The following is an 18,334-nucleotide window of genomic DNA, read 5'->3' on the forward strand; positions in this document are numbered from 1 at the left end:
CGGGGCGGGGAGGGGTCGTCGGAGGTCCCGGGACCGACCCCGAGCTCCACACGCCGGCCCGTCCGTAAATCGGGGCAGACGCTCGGCTCCCTCAGACCGGGAGACGGACCGGACTCCACCTGGGCGACCGCGGGCGGGTCGCGGGCCGGGGCCGGGCCTCCGGCGGGAGCTTTTAGGAACGGTGGTCTCGGCCTCGCCGTCTGGAACACGCGACTCCCGCCCGCCCGCGCCCGGGGTCCATCCGGTCCGGTTCGCGCGGTCGGCAGGACGGCAGGCGGCGGCGGCCCGGATTCGAAGCCGGTCCCGGCCAACGAGGGAGGGAGACGCGCGGATCCGACCGTACTAACTCGACGCCTTGAAATAGAAGTCAAATGTCACTTCGTCCTCCGGAGCCTTCTGGAGTTGGCTCTTCTCTTCTAGCAGACCCAGGGCGAGGAGGTGAAGCACCTGAGGGAGGAGGGAGAAGACGAGAGCCGCGAAACCTCCCTCGGAGACCGATCCGGGGGGGACGCCGTACGAGACGTCCCGGGCGCGCCGACCGCCGCTCGCTGAATCTTGACCCGACGGCAGAAATAACTGAGAGAAGGGGATCCCGCGGAACGGGGGCCCGGGGGCACCTGACGCAGGCGGCGAGGCCTAAAGAGTGACCGCTCATCCCGTGCGGCGAGATCTAGAGAATTAGCGCTCGTCTCCCTAATATCACACCCGGGCGGGGAGCAAAGTCCACGCCGCAGGTCGCTCAGGCGTGTTTGTCGGGTTCGCTCCTGGCAGGACAAAATTTTGCCGGGACGCGCTACCGGGGCGCACCCGCGAAACTGAAAAGGCCTTTCCAAGCGCGCTCACCGGAGGCCAGGCGTCACTGGGTCAGACCGACAATCCATCCAGACGCTCGCAAAGCCCACGGGTTCCCATCTGGACATCCGCCCCCTGCCTGGGTAGGGGTCTTGCACCTGGCGGCTCCCCACGGTCTCGCCCTCTCCAGATCGAGAGAGCGGCAGCCCGTGGCGGATTAGTCTACGCGAAATGAGAGCCGCCTAAAGCCGGTCTGCCGTTAGAGAAACGGCGGCCGGGTGCCGAGACGGACCGCGCTCGACACGAGCGCGCGCCCCGGCTTACCCCGAGGGGGGAAAAGCTCATCGCAGCGTGTCGTGATCCGCTCTCGACCCGAGGATCTTCAGCGAGCGACGTAACTGACGACGACGACGCTAACGGCGGCGGCTGTCGAGCGCTCACCGCGTGCCGAGCGCCGCGAGGCTCCCGGTTGAGCCCCATTTTACGGACCAGGCGACCGAGGCCCGGAGAAGTGAAGCGACTCGCCCACGGTCACACGGCCGGCCCGTGGCAGAGCCGGCATTCCAACCCGTGACCTCTGACTCCCAAGCCCGGGCTCTCGCGACCGAGCCCCGCCGCTCCTCCGTACACATCCATATTCATCCGCGTGTTCACGTGTATCTAGGCAGATCACGCTCTGCTCTCTGTGGGCCGGGAGAGGGTCCGGCGTATCCCCCCCCGCGTGCTCAGCACAGGGCCCCGCGCGCGGGCGGGAGCCCGGTCGACCTGCCCGGGAGGGGGTCGGGGGCGGGGGGGCGCTCCCGCCCTAACTCCGGGTAATTCCAGTACTCCGCCGATGACGCCGTGGGAGGAGTTGAGCACGGCGCTCCGCGGACGGCAGGCGCTCGATAAACACGATCGAATGACCCATTCGGGACAGGGACGGAGCCCGAGGACAAGGCGCCGAGGTCCAGGAGGCCCGGCCCGGAAGGTCCCCGGGAGAGCAGCGCCGGCCCGGCGCCAGAGGCCGTCCTCCGACGGGCCCGGCTATTTATTTCACTACCGCTACGAATTAAGAGGTCTCCGAGCCCGCCGCGGCCCGTCCGGGGATTCCGGGAGCGCCTCCGGTGACGCGACACGACCGTTTCGGATCGGCTCATCCCGGAGGGGCGTCTCCCCGCGCCCGGGCCGGGCCGGGCGGCACCGGGGACGAGCCCGATCCCCCCCGGCGGCGAGCGTCAGGTCGCGGGGAAGGAAGGAAGGAAGGAAGGAAGGAAGGAAGGAAGGAAGGAAGGAAGGAAGGAAGGAAGGAAGGAAGGAAGGGAAGGAAGGAAGGAAGGAAGGAAGGAAGGAAGGAAGGAAGGAAGGAAGGAAGGAAGGAAGGAAGGAAGGAAGGAAGGAAGGAAGGAAGGAAGGAAGGAAGGAAGGAAGGAAGGAAGGAAGGAAGGAAGGAAGGAAGGAAGGAAGGCGGCGCCGGCCGCGGCCCGGCCCGGGGCAGAGGGTCCGAGGTCCCGCGGGCTCCGGGCGCCAGAGGGGGGGCCGGAGCTCCGCTCCGGGACGGGGCCGAGGCGGGGGCCGGCCCCGGGACGGGCCCGCGGGGGGTCCCCTCGCCTCGGGATCCCTCCGCGCCCTGCATCTGGAGGGGTGAGGGGGGCGGACCCGAACCGTACCATCTGGATCATGGCCTCCGTCCACGAGCTGTCGTCCGGGTCCGCCGCCCGCTGTAAGACGGTCCTGAGGACGTGCATCAGCACGTCGCAGTGCAGGAGGTTAACCACGCCGGCAAAGGCGGGGCTGAACTCCGGAGGCGGGGGCGGGGGGAGAGCTGCGGGGAGATCCGGGAGAAGACAGGTGACCCCCTCCGACTCCCGCGGGGGAACCCACGGGGAAGGGGAGCCGCGCGCCGGCGGGCCCCGAGATCGCTCTCTCGGGGGCGAGCGCCCGCTTCCCCCGTCGGGCACCGCGGACGGGAAACCGATCCTCACCCCGGGCGACGATCGCGAAACTCCTCCCCGCTCCCGAGCCGCCGGCTCTTCCCGCCCCGCCCCCGCTCACGCTCTCCGCGTTTCCGAACGGAGCATCCCGTCGGTCCCTCCCGCCTCCGCCCGAGAGCCGCCGCCTGCGCGTGGCCCGCCGGGCCCGGCCCGGGATCGCCCTCCTTCCCTCCGCTCGCTGAACGCCGCCTCTCTCTCCCTCGGAGATGACTCTCAAAGACGAGGCCCTCTTCCGGGACCGCCGCCGCCCGACCCCCGAAACGTCCGCCTGCGTCCACCCGGGCCCCTCGCGGACACGGGCCGGGGATTTCCGCGCCCGCGCCCATCTAGCCGGGTGCCGACCGTGAGCCGCCTGAGCCGGACCCGCTCTTTTTTGTTCCGTAAGCTCCCCCAGGCGCCTCCGGTCAGAGCTTCGCGCGCGCGACGCGCTCCGTCGGCTCGACCCAGGAGGGGGACAGCGACGCCGCCGCGGCAGGGCGGCGACGGTGAACCTTCTACACGCAACGGAACCCCCTCGGCGCTCCAGAGAGACGCGGGTCCGGCCTCCAGCCCGACCCGACCCCGCGTCCGAGGCCGGGGACCGACGACCGAGGCCGGACCCCGGGGGGCCCGGGGGCGGGCGGGACGCTCCGACGCCCTCCTCGGACGCCCGAGACCCGCGACCCGCTCGGTTCGCCGGCCCTTCCCTTTACCTTCGTCTCTGTTTTCCTGTTTTCTCTTTTTCTTCTGCGTGTGTTCGGCCTGCAGGAAGAACGGTCCGACAAAACGCAGGATGAACGGGCCGGTACCGGCTCAGAGAGGGAGGGCGGCGGACGGTAAAGGCGGTGGGAAGAAAGCAAGGGAGCACCCGGGCCGCGTACGTCGGTGAAGAGCCGATTCGGAAACCCACACGTCGGCTCGAGAATACGGAAGATGGAAGCGGCGCGGCCTCGGGGACGGGGCACGGGTCGGGGACCCGAGAGACGGAGGGGGCCGAGCGGCGCGGGCCCGGGCTTGGGAGGCGGGGGCCGCGGGGTCCGATCCCGCCCGGGAGACCCCCGGGCGAGCCCCTTGGCTTCTCCGGGCCTCGGTCCCCGCCCCCGCCCCCCCCCCTCCCCGGGGATGAAGGCCGTGAGCCCCACGTGGGGCCACCCGATGGCCTCGCCTCCGCCCCGGGGCTCGGGTCGGTGCCTGGCACCCGGGCGAGCGCTTAACCGACACCGGCGGCGTCGGCGGCGTCGCTGGGGGGGGGGGGGGGGGCCGGGTCCTAACACCGGCTCCGCGGCCTGCCCGCGGCGCCTTGGGCGCCCCGGGTCCTTCCTCTCTAAAATCTGATCGAGGCCGGGCCCGCCCCCGCAGTGGGACGGGGACCGGGCCCGACCGGGACCCCTCCCGTCTACCCCGGCGCCGGGAACGACGGCCGTGAGGGAGCCGCTCCGTACGCGGGCCCGGCGCGGGTTCTCCTCGGCTGCCCCGAGCGCCCGCAGACACCACGCCGCACGGATCGGGCCGGAGCGACAGAGGTTAACGAGCACCGGGGCGGACGGAGGCACGGTCCCCGCCGCTCCGGGCGGACGTACGGCCTCCCGGCGTCCCTCGGCTGACTCGGTCGTCCGTCCCCCCCCCCCCACGGAGGCGAAGGCGGGCGACCCGCTCGCCCCGGGGCCGGGACCGCCGGTCTCGCTCATCCGGGGCCTCGGACGGGGCCCGAGGTTCCCCTTCGGGGTCGAGAAGACCCCCTTTCCCAGTCCCCGCGGCCCCCGGATCGGATCTCTGCCTCCGTCTCACGGAACGGGAGACGGACGGATCCTTCCACATGATGAAGGAGGAGAGGAGAAGCCCGGACGGGCGAGGAGAAGGCAAACGGTCCTGGGTCCCCACCTTGCTGTGCTGCGTTTTGGAATAGTGATAGAAGAACACGTTGAACTCCTTCGCGGCTTCGTCCCTCAGCTCGTAAACTCCGTGGCCCGACACCCCCGGTCGCCTAAACGGATGCGAAAGGAACAGAGATCGGTTCCCCGTCCTCGCGGTTCACCGGGTCGGACGACGAACCGGGCCGACGCTACCCGGCGGGGCCCCGGCGCGTCCGGCGGAGATCCGACCCTCCACGACCCATCTCCCCCTTTCCCCCCGACGCCGTGGGGACGTGCCGACGTTTTACCGGGTCGGGGGCTTTAGGGAAGGGGTGGGGGAGGACCGGGGGGCAGAGGAGACGCGACCCAGGGGAGGACACCCGCGGGGTAACGTGCCGCCGCCGTCTCGTAGACGACGAAGACGACGACGTGGGTATCCGTTGAGCGCCCGCCACGGGCGGGGCGCCGCGGGGGACGCGGGGTCGTCAGGCGGCCCCGCGGGAGGCTCCCGGGTTCCTCATCCCCATCTTCCAGATGAGGGAACCGAGGCCCGGAGAGGTGAAGCGACGCGCCCGCGGTCACGCGGCTCACCGGGGGGCCGAGCCGGGACGCGAACCCGCGCCCTCTGGCTCCCAAGCCGGGGCTCCCGCCGCTGAGCCGCGCCGGGCCCGAGCCCTCGACGTCGCCCGCCTCGGTCGCGGCCCGAGTCGGATCCGCAGCCGTCGAGCGGCCGGCGTTCCGCCCTCCCGCGGCCCCCCGGCGGACACCCGCCCATTCGATAGCGTCCGGGGGAGCGCTCACGACGGGCGGAGCGCCGCACCGAGCGCCCGGGGCGGACGGTCCGGCGCCGGGGAGACCCCGTCCGCGCCCGGCGCCGAGGGGACGGCCCGTCGTCACCGTCGGGGCGGAGGAGACATCCGCCCCGGGCCCGCCCCGCTCGACTCGCATCGGCCGCGGCGCTCGGGGCGGCGCCCGGCACGGACGTCCGCCGAAGAAGCCCGGCGGAGAGACCGCGGGCCCGGAGGCGGGGGGGGGGGGGGCCCGGGTCCTGAGGGCGGCCCGCGGCGGGCCCCGACTTCTCCGGGCCTCGGTTTCCTCGCCTGCAAAAGGGGGACGCCCGGCCTCCCTCCTATCTGGAACGCGGCCTCGGGCGAGAGGGGGACCGTGTGCGGCCCGATCAACGCGGACCCGGCCCCGGCGCCTGGAAGGGCGTCCGCCGCGGGGCGGGCGCCCGAAAGATACGCCCGGAGAAGAAACCCAATATCGCGATCGTCACACCCGCGATTTATCTCGACGTCCGTCCCCCGTCCTCTCCGAGGCGCTCCGGACGGCGCTCCGCACGTAATGGGCGCTCGAGTGACGGCCCCGCGGGCGTCTGGCCGTTCCCGCCGGAACGGTGACTCGAGATTTTGGCCGTTCGGCCCGGAAACTCGCCGCCCGAGACCGTGTCCGGCGAGCGCTTACTACGCGCCGGGCTCCGTGCCGAGCGGCGGGGTGGATACCGGCGGGTCCGGCCGGACCCGGTCCCGGTCCGACGGTCTCGATCCCCGTTTTCCAAGACGAGGCGACCGAGGCGCCGGGAAGCCGAGTGACCCGTCCGGGGTCACCGGGCGGGCAGGCGGCGGAGCCGGGATCAGAACCGGCGCTCTGTCCACCCGGCCTCCCAGGCCGCCGTTTCCTTTCAAGAGGAAGCCGCCGCGCGGCGCGGCGCAGAGAGCCCGGGCTCGGGAGTCGGCGGTCGTGGGTTCCGATCCCGGGCCAGTCGCCTGACTCCTCCGGGCCTCGGTGCCCTCATCTGGAAAAGGGGCATGGAGACCGCGAGCCCCACGTGGGGCCACCTGACTTACATCTCCCCCGGCGCCGAGAAGAGCGCTCGGCACGTGGCGAGCGCTTAAAAGACGCCGCCGTCGTCATCGTGGGTAGTACCGCCCGCGCTGCAGAGCGAAAGGCCTAGAGGAGGAGACGGGATCTGCACGGGAAGAAATCCACCGCTACGTCCGTAAGGGCTCCGGGGCGGCGGGGGCGAGGAGGTGAACGAGAGGGGTAGATGGAAGGGCAAACGGTGGGAGGAGAGGAGGCGAGGGCGCAGGTGGGGAAGGCCTCGCGGAGAAGGTGAGCTTCCCAAAGTGACGGTCGGACGGGAGGGGAGGGGGAGCGCCGGGTCAGTGGCAGGATGCGGGCGAGGGGCCGGGGCCGGGGTGGGGAAAAAAATCAAGGTACAGGGAGGAGGATGGCACCGGAGGAGCGAAACGACGGCCTCCGTCGAGCGCTTACTCCGTGCCGGGGCACCGTCCCGAAGCTCTCTCCCGCCTCGGCTTCCCCGCAGCCCGGCCTCGCTCCCACCCCACGCGGGGAGACGGGCCGGAGACCCTCCCGCCGAGTGCCGCGCGCCACTCCCCGAACGGACCCGGGCTACCGGCGGAGCGTGTCCGCGGCAGTCTCCCAGGAGTCCACCGTGCTCCGCACACGGTGAGCGCGCCACAGACGTGACCGACCGGACGGATGAGCGCGGGGGGGTGACGGCGAAGCGCGGGCGCGCCCGACGACGAGTCTCCCATTCAGCCGACGGAAGCGCCGGGGCCATCCGACGCTCTCGGACGGTAACCGTACCGCGTTGCTAGCGACGATAACCCTCGCCCGCGTCCCGCCTCTGGCCTCCTCAGACGCGACAGACGGCGACTCTCCCCCGCCCCGAAGCCTCGCCGGGGGCCCTCCCCCGACGAAGCCCCCCTTCTCCCACTCCCTCCTGCGTCGCCCCGGCCCGCTCCCTTCGTCCCCCGTCCCCCCCCGGCTCCCGGCCCCGCGGCGCAACCTCAGCGGCGGCGAGGGACCGGGCGGCCCCGGAACGGAGCCCGCTCACCGGGAGATCGCGAGAGGAGGCCGGGAAGCGGCAGAACACTCGAGGGCCACCGAGGGAACGGCCCCGTTCCGCCGGTTTCCGCCGGCCCCCCCCCCCCCGCCTCGCCGATCGTCCGCCACGGCCCGAACCGGACACTTCCCGCCTCGCGTGCCAACCCGCTCCCTGCGTTTCCGTTTCCTCCGTCCCAGCGCTAACCCCCGGCCCCGAGCCGCCTCCTCCTCCTCGTCCGACGGCCCACGGGGGAGCGCTCGCCGCGCGCGGAGGACGGGGCGTTTACGGTCCGCGGGGGAGCCGGTGAAACGGACGACGGAGGCGCCCGTGGGGCGGAGGGACGGCCGCCCGACGGCGGCTTAGAAGGCGCCGACCGGGGTGGCGGGGGAAAGGAGGGCGGAGAGGCCGCCCGGAAGGAAGGCGATCTCCCCGACACCGTTCCCGCTCCGAAAAGTCCCTCTCCCCGGTTCCAGAGCCGCGCGACGCAGCGAGGGGACGGTGCGCCCGAGACCCCGTTCCCTAAGAGGCGCCCTCCGTTTTTGAAATCGTACTCCGCAGAGAGAATTTCGACGGCAGAGGCCTACGGTCCGGCGCGACGGAGAGACGGCTCCCGCCGCCCGTCACTCGCCTCCGCGGATCCCTCCCGGTGACGTCCCATCCCGAGCGGTGGTGAATTTCCTTCTGAAGACCGACGGCGAAAGGATCTCACGCTCCGTCAACCCCATCGGGTGCGCCCCAGGGGAGCCGTGCGAAGCGGGGCCCGGCACTTACTTGAAGACGGCCACTCTGTCGATAACCCGATCCAAGCCGGTTTCGTTGTTCTCCTGTTGAGACGAAGAGCCGCCGTTGGAAAATCGTCCGGGCCTCCAAGAACGTCCCTCTCGGGGGGGGCGGTACGAGGAAACCCGGCGGAGCGGAAGTCTAAGAGCCCGGGCTTCAACTGGCCGGCGACGGGCCCCGGGCCGAGAACGTCACCGCCGTCGGATCTGGGTTCCGGTCACTCCTCTGCCCCTTCGCCCGCCGTGACCTTATCGGTCAACCCCGTCCACTGAGCGCGTACTGCGGGCGGAGCGCCGCGCGCAGCGTCCGGGAGAGCGGCGGGGGGGGGGGGGGGCGGGGCGGCCGACACGGCGGCGCGGCTCGGTGGCCGGAGCCCGGCCCCGGGAGTCGGAGGTCGTGGGTTCCAATCCCGGGCTCCGCCGCTAGCCGGCTGGGTGACTTTGGACGGGTCCCAGCCCCTCCCCGGGCCTCGGTTCCCTCATCTGGCCCCGGGTGGGACGGCCCCCGGGGCTCGGCACCCAGTAGGCGCTTCCCAAACGTCGTCATTATTATTAGCGTTACGCCGGCGGTGACTTCTCCGCGCCTCAGTTCTTCCATTTTTTAAAACGGGAAGCACCTCTTCTCGCCCTTTCGTAGGCAGCGAGACCCGGCCGGTACGGGGGGGGAGCGCGTCTCTGCCCTAATTCTCTCCCCTCCACCCCGCCGCTCGGTCCTGCGCCCGGCAGATAACGAGCCCGCAACAACCATCACGATTCTTATCGTCCCCTCTCTGGCCCGGTGGAGAGAGCTCGGGCCCGGGGGGAGGAGTCTCCGCCGGACGCGGAGGGGGACGGCGAACCCCCGGAGGCTGCCGAGGAGCGGGGGGACACGGACCGAACCGACCCGTGGAGAAGCCACCCGGGCGGTAGAACGAGGCAGAGACCGGACCGGGGAGGGACGGGAGGCGGACGCGAGCGAGCCCGGGCCGGGCAAGCGCTCGGATGGAGGGCATCAGCCACCCGGGCGGCGTGGAAGGGGCGGGTTCGGGAGATGCCGGAAGAGGCAAAACCGACCGGGTCCGGCGGCGGATCCCAACGCCCGGGTTGACCGGGGGGGGGCGACGGACAACGCCGGGGCCCCGGGCTCGGCGGAGCGGGAGGCCGGCGGTGCCGCCTGCAGCGACCGGGTGGGAGGACGAGTTCCACTCCGGTCGTCTTGAGCCGAAGGGGCCGGCGGGCCACCCGAGGCACGGCGGGGCGGGAGGGTAGATTCGGTAATCGCCCCGCGGCAGGCCACGGGTCGAGGTCGCCGGGGCGGACGGGTCCCCCGAGAGGGCGGGTGCCGGCGGGGAACGGGAGGGGGCCCAGGCCCGAGCCCCCGGGGGAGGCTCGGCCGGAGGGCGGGAGGCGGAGGGGGAGCCGGCGGCGGGAGAGGGCGGGGAGGGAGGGACGGCCGGAGAGGAGAGGACGGCGCCGGCGAGGCCGGAGTCGGACGGTGCTCCCGCGAGGGAGCGGCCCGCGGGGCCGCCGGGCAGGAGCGGGGTGGCCGGCGAGGATGAAGCCGAGGTCGCGGGATCCGGCGAGAGGGTCGCCGCTGACCCCGGAGGGGGCCGTCCCCACCGAAGGGAAGGGGCGGGGGTCGAGGAGGGGAAGCGGCGGGAGCCGGGACAACTCGCTCGAGGGACCGGGAGGGGGACGGTAGGAGGGCGACGCCCGCGGGGGGGGGGCTCCGGGGCAAGGGGGGCACCCGCGCGTTCCCGAGTCGGGCGGGGAGGGGCCCCCGGGACGGGAGCGGTCGGAGCGGGCGCCGGGTCCAGCGGAACGGGAGGGAAACTCCCCGCACCCGCCGAGGCCGCGCGCCGGCTCGGCGCAGACCTCCGTCGTGACCGTCCGGCCGCGCCACCGGTAGACGAGAGAAGGCTGACCGGAGGGGCGGGGGTGCCGCCTCCGCCCCGGCGACCCGCGCGCCCTCTCCTCCGAGACCCCCTCCGTCCGCCGGGGAAACGGCCCGCGGTACCCCCCGACGGCCGACGACGGGGGAGACGTACTCACGTTCTCGGGCAGGGACTTGGCGATGGCACTGTGAGCCATGGGCTCGATGCAGAGCAGGTGGATGATTTCTCGCATGACCACCTCTTCCTCGGTCACGTTGCCCACTCCGGGCACGTAGCGCTCCCCTGACGGCAACAACGAGAGACGGAGGCGGCACTCGCACAAACGGACGCGGGGAGGGGGACGAGACGCACCGACACCTCCGCCTCCCTGGGGGGGGGGGGGGGGGAGCAGGGAGATTAACCGGAGCCGGTCCCCATCTTCGGAAGGCCGGCCGAAACGACCCCGGGGAATCGAGCTCCGCACCACCCCGGCAGACGGGGAGAACGAGCTGGACGAATACGCCCGAACCGACGGACTGCGGTGCGATCAGCCGACCGGCCCTTCAGCCGTCGGGAGCCCCGAGGTACTTCGGACCCGGGCGACCCGCAGGGGCCGGCGGGCGGAAGCCGTGGAGACGCGCGGAGGGCATTCCTGCCCCCGGGGCAGAAGGAGCGATGAGACGGTGACCGGTTTATCCACTTTTTGGGCTTTTTAAACGGCATTTAGGGGCTTACCTTAGCGGAACGCGACACGATCGTCGCGTCGGACGGAGTTTCAACCCCCCAGATTTAAGAACACCGAGGCAAAACGGAAGGGAAGCGAAACGGCCGCCCAAGGCGCCGCGGAGCTAACACGCCCGGGGCCCCCGACTGCCGGGCCGGGGCTCCCCCGACCCGACGCGGTGCTACCGTACCGTCTCGGGGGACGGCACCTGAGCCCACGCTGCTTCCCGTCGGGGGTTCGGCGCGGCCCCCGGCGACCCGGCGTCCCCGCGCCCGACCGGGCCATGCCGATCTCGGCCGTACCGTTGAACGAGAACGGTCGGGGCCGCCTCGACGAACGTCGACACGGTCGCCCCCCCCCCGTGTCGGAAGGCGCCGAGGACGGCGAGGTTCACCTACGGGCGTCCCTCTGGCTGAACAGGGAGACGGAGGCCCCGCTTTCTATCGCGCGTACGAGCCCGTCCGCCGCCGGGCCGCCGGGCTTAACACCCGCGGCGCCCGGCCACGTTCTCTGCCTTCACCTCCCTCTCGTTCCTCGGGAAGCCTCCGCTCGGGTCCCACGCGACGCCGGGCGAGGCGATGTCTTAATCGCGGCCTCAGGACGGCTCCTCTGCGCGCCCCCCCCCCCCCCCGCCCTTCCCTTTCCCGGATCGCGCCCTCCGTGCAGTCGGGCGTTGGGCTTCCCCGCCATCATTCCTTCTCCCCACGCGACGGTCCGCGGTGACCGCCGCCTCGGAGCCGGCCGACCGCCTCGGAGCCGTCTCCGCTCGGCCGTCCTCCCGTCGCCTCGGGCTTAGCCTGGCTGACGTCCCCACCCTCCCCCCGGCCTCCCCGGCGCCGCCGTCCCTCCCGCCTCGCGGGCCCGCGACCTCGGCGTCCTCGCCGTCGTCCGGCCCGCGCGGTCGATCCGTCGCTCGGTCCCGTGGGTCCCACCTTCCCGACCTCGCTACCGTCCGCTCTCTCCTCTCCCCCCCGAGCCGTTTCCACGTTGAGGCGATCCCCCGTCCTATCCCGGCCGGCCGACCGCGTCGGCCTCCTGCCTCTCCCCGCTCCGGTCGATACCTCGCCCTGCTGCCGCCGGATCCTTCTTCCGCAGAAACCCTCCGGACGCGTCACCCCCCCCGGCCCCGGCTCCTCCAAACACTCCAGCGGTGGCCCGTCCACCTCTGCATCGAACAGAACCTCGCTCCGCCAGCCTAACGCCCCCACGTCGACCTCGAAGGCCTTTCTGCGGGTGCATCTCCTCCTTCCCCGACTTGGCTCCCCTCCTCTCCTCTCCTCCCGCTCCCTTCCGCGTCGCCCTCCGTCCTTCGCCCGCCCCGGCCCCGCCGCACCTCCGTCCGCGTCCGTTAATCTCTCCGTACCGACGCCCGCCTCCCGTCCCCCGGACCGCAAGCTCGCCGCGGGCGGGGACGGGCTGCTTCTCTTAGAAGCTCGGAGCGATCGCGTAAAAAAGCCATCGGAATGACTTGGGGGCGGCTGGGATCACTCTGACCTCAAGCTACGAGCCTGCGTTTTCGAGAGCAGGCCCGGCTGACCGTTTTCCTCCCCCGCAGCCCGGCAGAAGGCTCCACTTCCTCAGAGACCGTCATTTCGCCGCGGAGGTTCTTACCCACGACGTAGATGAGCACCTGCAGCATCTCTTCTATCAACGTTTTATACCGCTTCTTCTGATCCTGGAGAGGCGGAGGAAGGGGAGATCAGGCGAGGCCTTCAACGGGGGCACTTAGGGCGAAATCTTCACGACAGCGCGCGACGGGGGGACGGGGCTCGCCGGGCTCCTCCTGCCCGGCCTCGCCGCGGAGGCCGCGACCCCGGGGCGCGGCGAGGAGGGAGGCGGCAGCTCCCGGCTCCCCCGAGAGGAGCCGACGCTGGAGAGCGAGGCCTCGGCTCGGAGGGGAGCAGGCGCAGTCCGGCGGGGGGGGGGGCCGCGGGACCGGGCAGGTCGGAGGACCCGGCTTCGGATCCCGGCTCCGCCTCCCGTCCGCCGCGTGACCCCCGGGCGGGTCGCGACTTCTCCGGGCCTCGGTCCCCTCCCCCGGAAGACGGGGCTTCGACGCCTCCCACGGGAGGCCGTCGGCCCCACGTGGGGCAGGGGGCCGGGTCTTCCGAGATACGATCTTCGAGGGGAAGGAGAAAAGGACGACCGCCCCCCCCGCCCCGCCCACGACTCGGGGGACGCGCGCCCATCGGTCACTCGGCGTAACGTCCCGTCGCGGCGCGTGAATGAGCTCCGAGGTTTTCGCCCCGCGTTCCGATGGCCGGCGAAACCCCCGACGGGGCGGCGGAGGAGTGACGCGCCGCAGACCCGTACCGAGGAGCCTCGGGGCCGTTCCTCCGCGGGCGCTCGCCCCGTTATCTACCTGGTCTCTGGTGGGCACCGCCTTCTGGAAGACATCGACGAGCTCGTATCGCTGGAGCACCAGCAGGAGGAAACGGTCCGGATCCATCATCGAGGCGCCAATCTGCCGGGCGACCCGAGAGCGTCACCCGGCGCCGCGTTTCCCCTCCCCCCGGATCCGCGATCGGCAGGCGGGTCCGGGAGTGACTCCGACGGACGCGCGGCTCGGCGGAGTCGCGAGGCCCCGCGGCGACGGCGACCGCGGGGCGATTCTACCTGAAGCATGATGATGTCTTTATCGTACATCTCCTCTCTGCATTTGACATCTTGGTAATAGAACACCTGGAAGGGAAACCCCGGAGAGGTCACCCGGTTTGCCCGCGACCCGATCGACGGCCGCGGTTATCAGAAAGCCGCCCGTCGGCCGACGGGGGCCCCGACCGGTTGGGAGGGAGATCGTCTCACCCGCGTCCGAAACGTGACGGACGGGGAACGGCCCCCCCCGCCCCACTGGACCGTGAGCTCCTCGCGGGTCGGGGAACCCGTCCGACCGCGTTATTCGTTCGCGCCCCCGGCCGCCCGGTACCCGGGACGCGCCCGGTCGACGCCGCCGGCCGACCCCCGCGACGTCGACTCCGTCTCCAAAGGCTAGGGAGTGGCAACCGCCGTTCGATCCAGAGGCCCGAGGGGCCGGGGCGACCCGGCAGGCGAGGCGACACCCCGGGCTGGGTCGCGGGAGGAGGTGGGGGAGGCGGGGGGTGGACGCTTGCAACCGCTCGCGGGTCGACCCGCGCGCCTGTCCCAGCCCGGTCCCAGCCGTCTTAATCCCCATTTCACGGGGGGGGGGGGGGGACGGCGGCGTGGCTCAACGGCTCCGGAGTCGGAGGTCACGGGCTCGAATCCCGGCCCCGCCGCTCGGCGGCTGGGTGACCCTGGGCGAGTCGCTTCACTTCTCGGTGCCTCGGTTCCCTCCTCTGTAAAACGGGGATCGACCGGGAGCCTCGCGCGGGACGGCCCGACGAGCCCGTACCCGCCCCGGCGCTTACAACGGCGCACACGGTGGGCGCTTAACGGGAACGCCGACGTCATTTCTGTCGGGCCACCCGGCTTCGTTCCGTACTGCCCCCGGACCCGGAGTTTCCGCCCTGTCTTCGCCCCACCCTCGGCCCCACGGCCCCGCGAGCCCGTCCGCGGTCTGTTCCTCCCCGCCCGTCTCCCCCCCCGTCACCCCCGCGTAGGCGGGGAGCGCGCCGACCGACTCGGTCCCATCACGCCCTCCCCCAGGGGCCGAGGGAACGACGGCGCTACCGACGGCGGCGGCGGTTAAGCGCTTACCCCAGGTCAGGGACCGCCCCGAGCACTGGGCCCCGAGCTCCCCGGGCCGGCCCCGGTCCCCGTCCCGCACGCGGCTCCCGGCCCCAATCCCCGTTCCACGGACGCGGGAAGGGTGGCCCGGACCAGCGGGGCGGCTTGCCCGACGTCCCCCCGGCAGACGAGCGGCGGGGCGGGGATGGGGACCCGGGTCCCGCCGACGCCCGGGCCCTTTCCACCGGGCCCCGGGCGCCCCGTACGCGGTGGGCGCGCGACAGGCGGCGGCGGCCGGCGGCCGCCCGCTCCGTGAAGACCGGCTCGGCTAACCGGCGGTGGTCCCCGAACGCTTCCCGCGCGGGAGACCGAGGAGCGGTCCTTGCCGTACGGAAGCGCTTCGACGCCGTGGTCATCGTTATCACTACAGCGCTCGGGGGGAGAGCGTGAGGCGACCAGAGTCGGCGGGCGCGTTCCCCGGACACCCGCGCGGCCGCTGTTCGGAGAGCGCCGGCGGCCAGACGGAAAACGGGGGCAGAGGCAGCGTTTTAGGGCGAAGGCCGCCGCGCGGGGGCCGGCCGAGGAGAGACCCGCGCGGCCCGGGGCCCTCGCGAAGGGAGAGACTCCCTCGGCGCAAACCTGCCCGGGGAAAGCGAGGCGAGGGGGCCGAGGAGGAAGAAGGCGCCGGAAGACGGGCGGGCCGCGGCCGGCGGGTCCGCCGGGGCGGAGGCCGCGGATCCCGCCGCGTCCTCTCCGGGCGCGCGGGCCCGCGGTCCCTCTTTCGAATCTGAAGAGCGGCTCCGTCCGCGGGTCCGCGGGCGGATCTACGTGCGGACGCGGGTGCGGACGCGTCTCCCGGGTCGCATTCCGCGGCGGCGGCCTCACGTCGGCCCGTTGCACCCCCGCCGCGCCCCCCCGGCCGCCGACCGCAAATCCTCTACGCCTGCCCGCGTTCCCCCCCTCACGTCCTCTCTGCCGAGGGCCGCGGGAAGCCCCGGGTTCGGATCGCACCTCTGCCGCGGGACCCGGGGCGGGTCGCCCAAGCTCCCCGCGCCTCGGTCTCCTCGCGGGCGGAACGGGGATCGGGCGACCTCTCCTCCCTCCCGCGGGGAGCCCCGCCCGCAGCGCGCCGGCCCCGGCGTCCACCTCCGGGGCGGCCGTTACCCTCTCCTCCCCGGCCCCTCCCGCGCCCCGGGTCGGCGGGATCGGGGGGGTCCGCGGACCGACGCGGGGGCCGCCCTTCGGTTACCTGGCTGATCAGAGAGAGCCCGTTCCGCCGCCACATCTCGGCCCCGACCTGGGCCACCAGCACCAGGCAGCGCAGCGGATGTTCGACCAGCAGCTCCACCCGGAGATCCTCCTTCGACGGGGCGGAGAGACGGGTCAGAGCCACCGCCCCGCGCGGGGGCCCCGGTTCCGGGAAGGGGAGGAGAGGGTCCGGGGCGAGAAACGCCGATCCCCAGAGACGGCCCTCGGCCGCTCGGCCGATTCGGGGGTCAACGCGGGGGAAGCCCGGCCCCGAGGGGGCCGGAACGGCGCGTGCCTCAAACGGATCGAGAAGACGGGGCTCGGGGAGACAGAGTCCTAGGACCTAGGAAGTCCCGAGTATCGTTCGGCCATCGCGTTCCGCGAGCGAGATTAGAAGACGATAACGGTGCTGACGACGCCGGCGTCCGTTAAGCGCTTACTACGCGTAGAGCACCGTTCCGGGCGCCGGGGGGGATACGGGGTCGTCGGGCCGTGACCCACGTGGGGCTCGGGGTTGATCCCCGTTCTGCGGACGGGGCCACCGAGGCACAGAGAAGCGGAGCGACTCGCCCACGGTCGCGCAGCTGACGGGCGGCAGGGCCGGGAGCCGGACCCACGACCTCCGGCTCAGGAGCCCGGGCTCCTTCCACTGAGGCGGGCCGCTTCTCCGCTCTCCTACGCCGCCGCGACTCGGAGCGGCCTCGGTTCCCGCGACCCCCCCCCCCCCCCCCCCCCATTCTGCGGTGAGCGGGACCCGGGTCCCGGCGCCGACCGCCGGCGCCTCCCTTCCGAGCCAGGCGGGCCCGGATTCCCTGACGGGTCCCACCCCGATCACGGGGCGGAAACGTCGGCCCCGGAGCCGTCGGCCCCCGAGACCGGGGGAGAGCAACGTTCCGAGCGGACGCTCACCGAAGGCACGGATTCCCGCAGTCTGGAAACAGCTCCCCTCCTGCTTAAGCGCACGTGAAGACCTGGTCCGAGGGAGGGAGGGAGGGTGAGATCACGCCCACGAACCACACCGCTCCCGCCCTCGACGGGTAACCGAAGAGAGACGCTTACCGGCCAGCGTCCTGGAGAGGGGCAGGTGAATGCTGACGGGGTCGGTCGACACCCTGAACGGCTTATTTTCCAGAGTGTGGCCGCACAGGTGGACGACCGCCCCGTCTCCCGAAAAGCTGACGGGGTTACATTTCGTGACGGCCTCGTGGCACGCCCCGTAGGCCTCCAACAGGACCCGCTCCTACGAGAGAAGAGACGCGCGGGGTGGACCGGGAAGAGGGCGGCCGGCGGCGTTCATCGGGCGCCCGCCGTGAGCGCGAGGGGACAACGCGACGGGGGTCGGCGCGGAGGCGCGGCGGGGCCGGGGCGGATCCGGGCGCGCAGGCGACCCGGCGGGGAGGGAGAAGAGGGCTCGGTCGGGAGACGAGACTCGCCGCGGGGCTCCGACGGGGGAGGGGGACGGCAGTCTAGCGGGCAGGGCCGGGGAGGAAATCCCGAGCCGCGGGGAGGAGCCGGGGGCGAGGGGGACCAGATCGGGGCGCGGCGAGCCGGCCGGCGCCGGACGAGCGGAGGACGGAGGAGGGGATCGGCCGGGCCGAGCGGGACGGGGCAACGCGACGGGGCTCTGGAGCCGCCGGTCGGGGGTTTCCGTTGGACGCCGAGGTGGACGGGCGGCCGCCGGGGGTTCCGGAGGGGTGGCGGGAAACCGTGGCGGGAACTGGTCCGGTTGTGATCGTTCCGCGCTTACAAGAGGGGAATTAATAACGACGACGGTATTCGTGAAGCGCCTGCTACGTGCGGAGCACCGCCGGGGGAGACACGGGGTCACCGGGGCGTCCCACGTGAGGCTCGCGGTTAATCCCCGTTCTACAGACGAGAGGACCGCGGCCCAGAGAAGCCAAGCGACCCGCCCGCAGTCACCCAGCTGCCGGGTGGCGGAGCCGGACCCGTGACCTCCGACTCCGAGGCCCCGGCTCTTTCCGCTGAGCCGCGCTGCTTCCCGTTCCCCTTCCGGACGGTCCAAACTACCGGTCCGGGGAACGGCCCGAAGGCAGAGCGCCAGCCAAGAGAACGCCCGCACCGCGCGCTCTCCCGTGCGCTCAGCACAGTGCCCTGCCCGCACCGAGCGCTCGACGGAGACCGAGGACGACGGTGTCGGTTAGGCGCCTACTACGGGCCAGGCACCAAGCGCCGGGGGAGACGCAAGGTCACCGGGATGTCCCCCGGGGGACATCCCGGTCTCCGTCCCCGTCTTCCGGATGAGGGGACTGAGGCCCAGCGAAGCCAGGTGACTTGCCCAAGGTCACCCGGCCGACAAGGGGCGGAGCCGGGAACAGGACCCCCCCCCCGCCCCGACCCCGGGCTCGTTCCACCGGCGGCGTCCGTTCAGCGCTTACTACGGGCCGGGCACCGTTCTCAGCGCCGGGGTGGAGACGGGGGAATCGGGTCGTCCCGCGTGGGGCTCGGGCTCTTCATCCCCCGTCTTCCCAGAGGAGGCAACTGGGGCTCACCCCAGGTCGCAAGGGAGACGAGCGGCAGAGCCGGGATCAGAACCCGCCCCCTCTGCCTCCCGAGGCCGGGCTCTTGCCACCGAGGCAGGCCGCGTCTCCGGCGTAAATACGACCGACCGATTCTGAA

At 72.7% G+C, this 18,334-nt stretch overlaps 1 protein-coding gene across 4 annotated transcripts in view; it reads right to left on the reverse strand.

Annotated features, from left to right (window-relative positions):
• The window catches only part of UBR1 (ubiquitin protein ligase E3 component n-recognin 1), a 98,911-nt gene that overhangs the window by 35,630 nt on the left and 44,947 nt on the right, over positions 1-18,334 (reverse strand). For 3 of the 4 annotated variants that reach the window (XM_029077235.2, XM_029077234.2, XM_029077237.1), the window contains 12 exons: positions 16,757-16,937; positions 16,607-16,668; positions 15,699-15,809; positions 13,421-13,486; positions 13,167-13,268; positions 12,416-12,479; positions 10,259-10,383; positions 8,220-8,272; positions 4,626-4,728; positions 3,458-3,506; positions 2,442-2,596; positions 348-447 (listed from right to left, as the gene is read on the reverse strand). In XM_029077235.2, the coding sequence (XP_028933068.1) occupies positions 348-447; positions 2,442-2,596; positions 3,458-3,506; positions 4,626-4,728; positions 8,220-8,272; positions 10,259-10,383; positions 12,416-12,479; positions 13,167-13,268; positions 13,421-13,486; positions 15,699-15,809; positions 16,607-16,668; positions 16,757-16,937 (1,171 nt within the window). The remainder of the gene's footprint in view (positions 1-347; positions 448-2,441; positions 2,597-3,457; positions 3,507-4,625; positions 4,729-8,219; positions 8,273-10,258; positions 10,384-12,415; positions 12,480-13,166; positions 13,269-13,420; positions 13,487-15,698; positions 15,810-16,606; positions 16,669-16,756; positions 16,938-18,334) is intronic. The other variant, XM_029077236.2, reaches the window with a different exon arrangement.

The sequence above is a fragment of the Ornithorhynchus anatinus genome, chromosome 13, assembly GCF_004115215.2.
Source record: "Ornithorhynchus anatinus isolate Pmale09 chromosome 13, mOrnAna1.pri.v4, whole genome shotgun sequence".
Taxonomy (NCBI): domain Eukaryota; kingdom Metazoa; phylum Chordata; class Mammalia; order Monotremata; family Ornithorhynchidae; genus Ornithorhynchus; species Ornithorhynchus anatinus.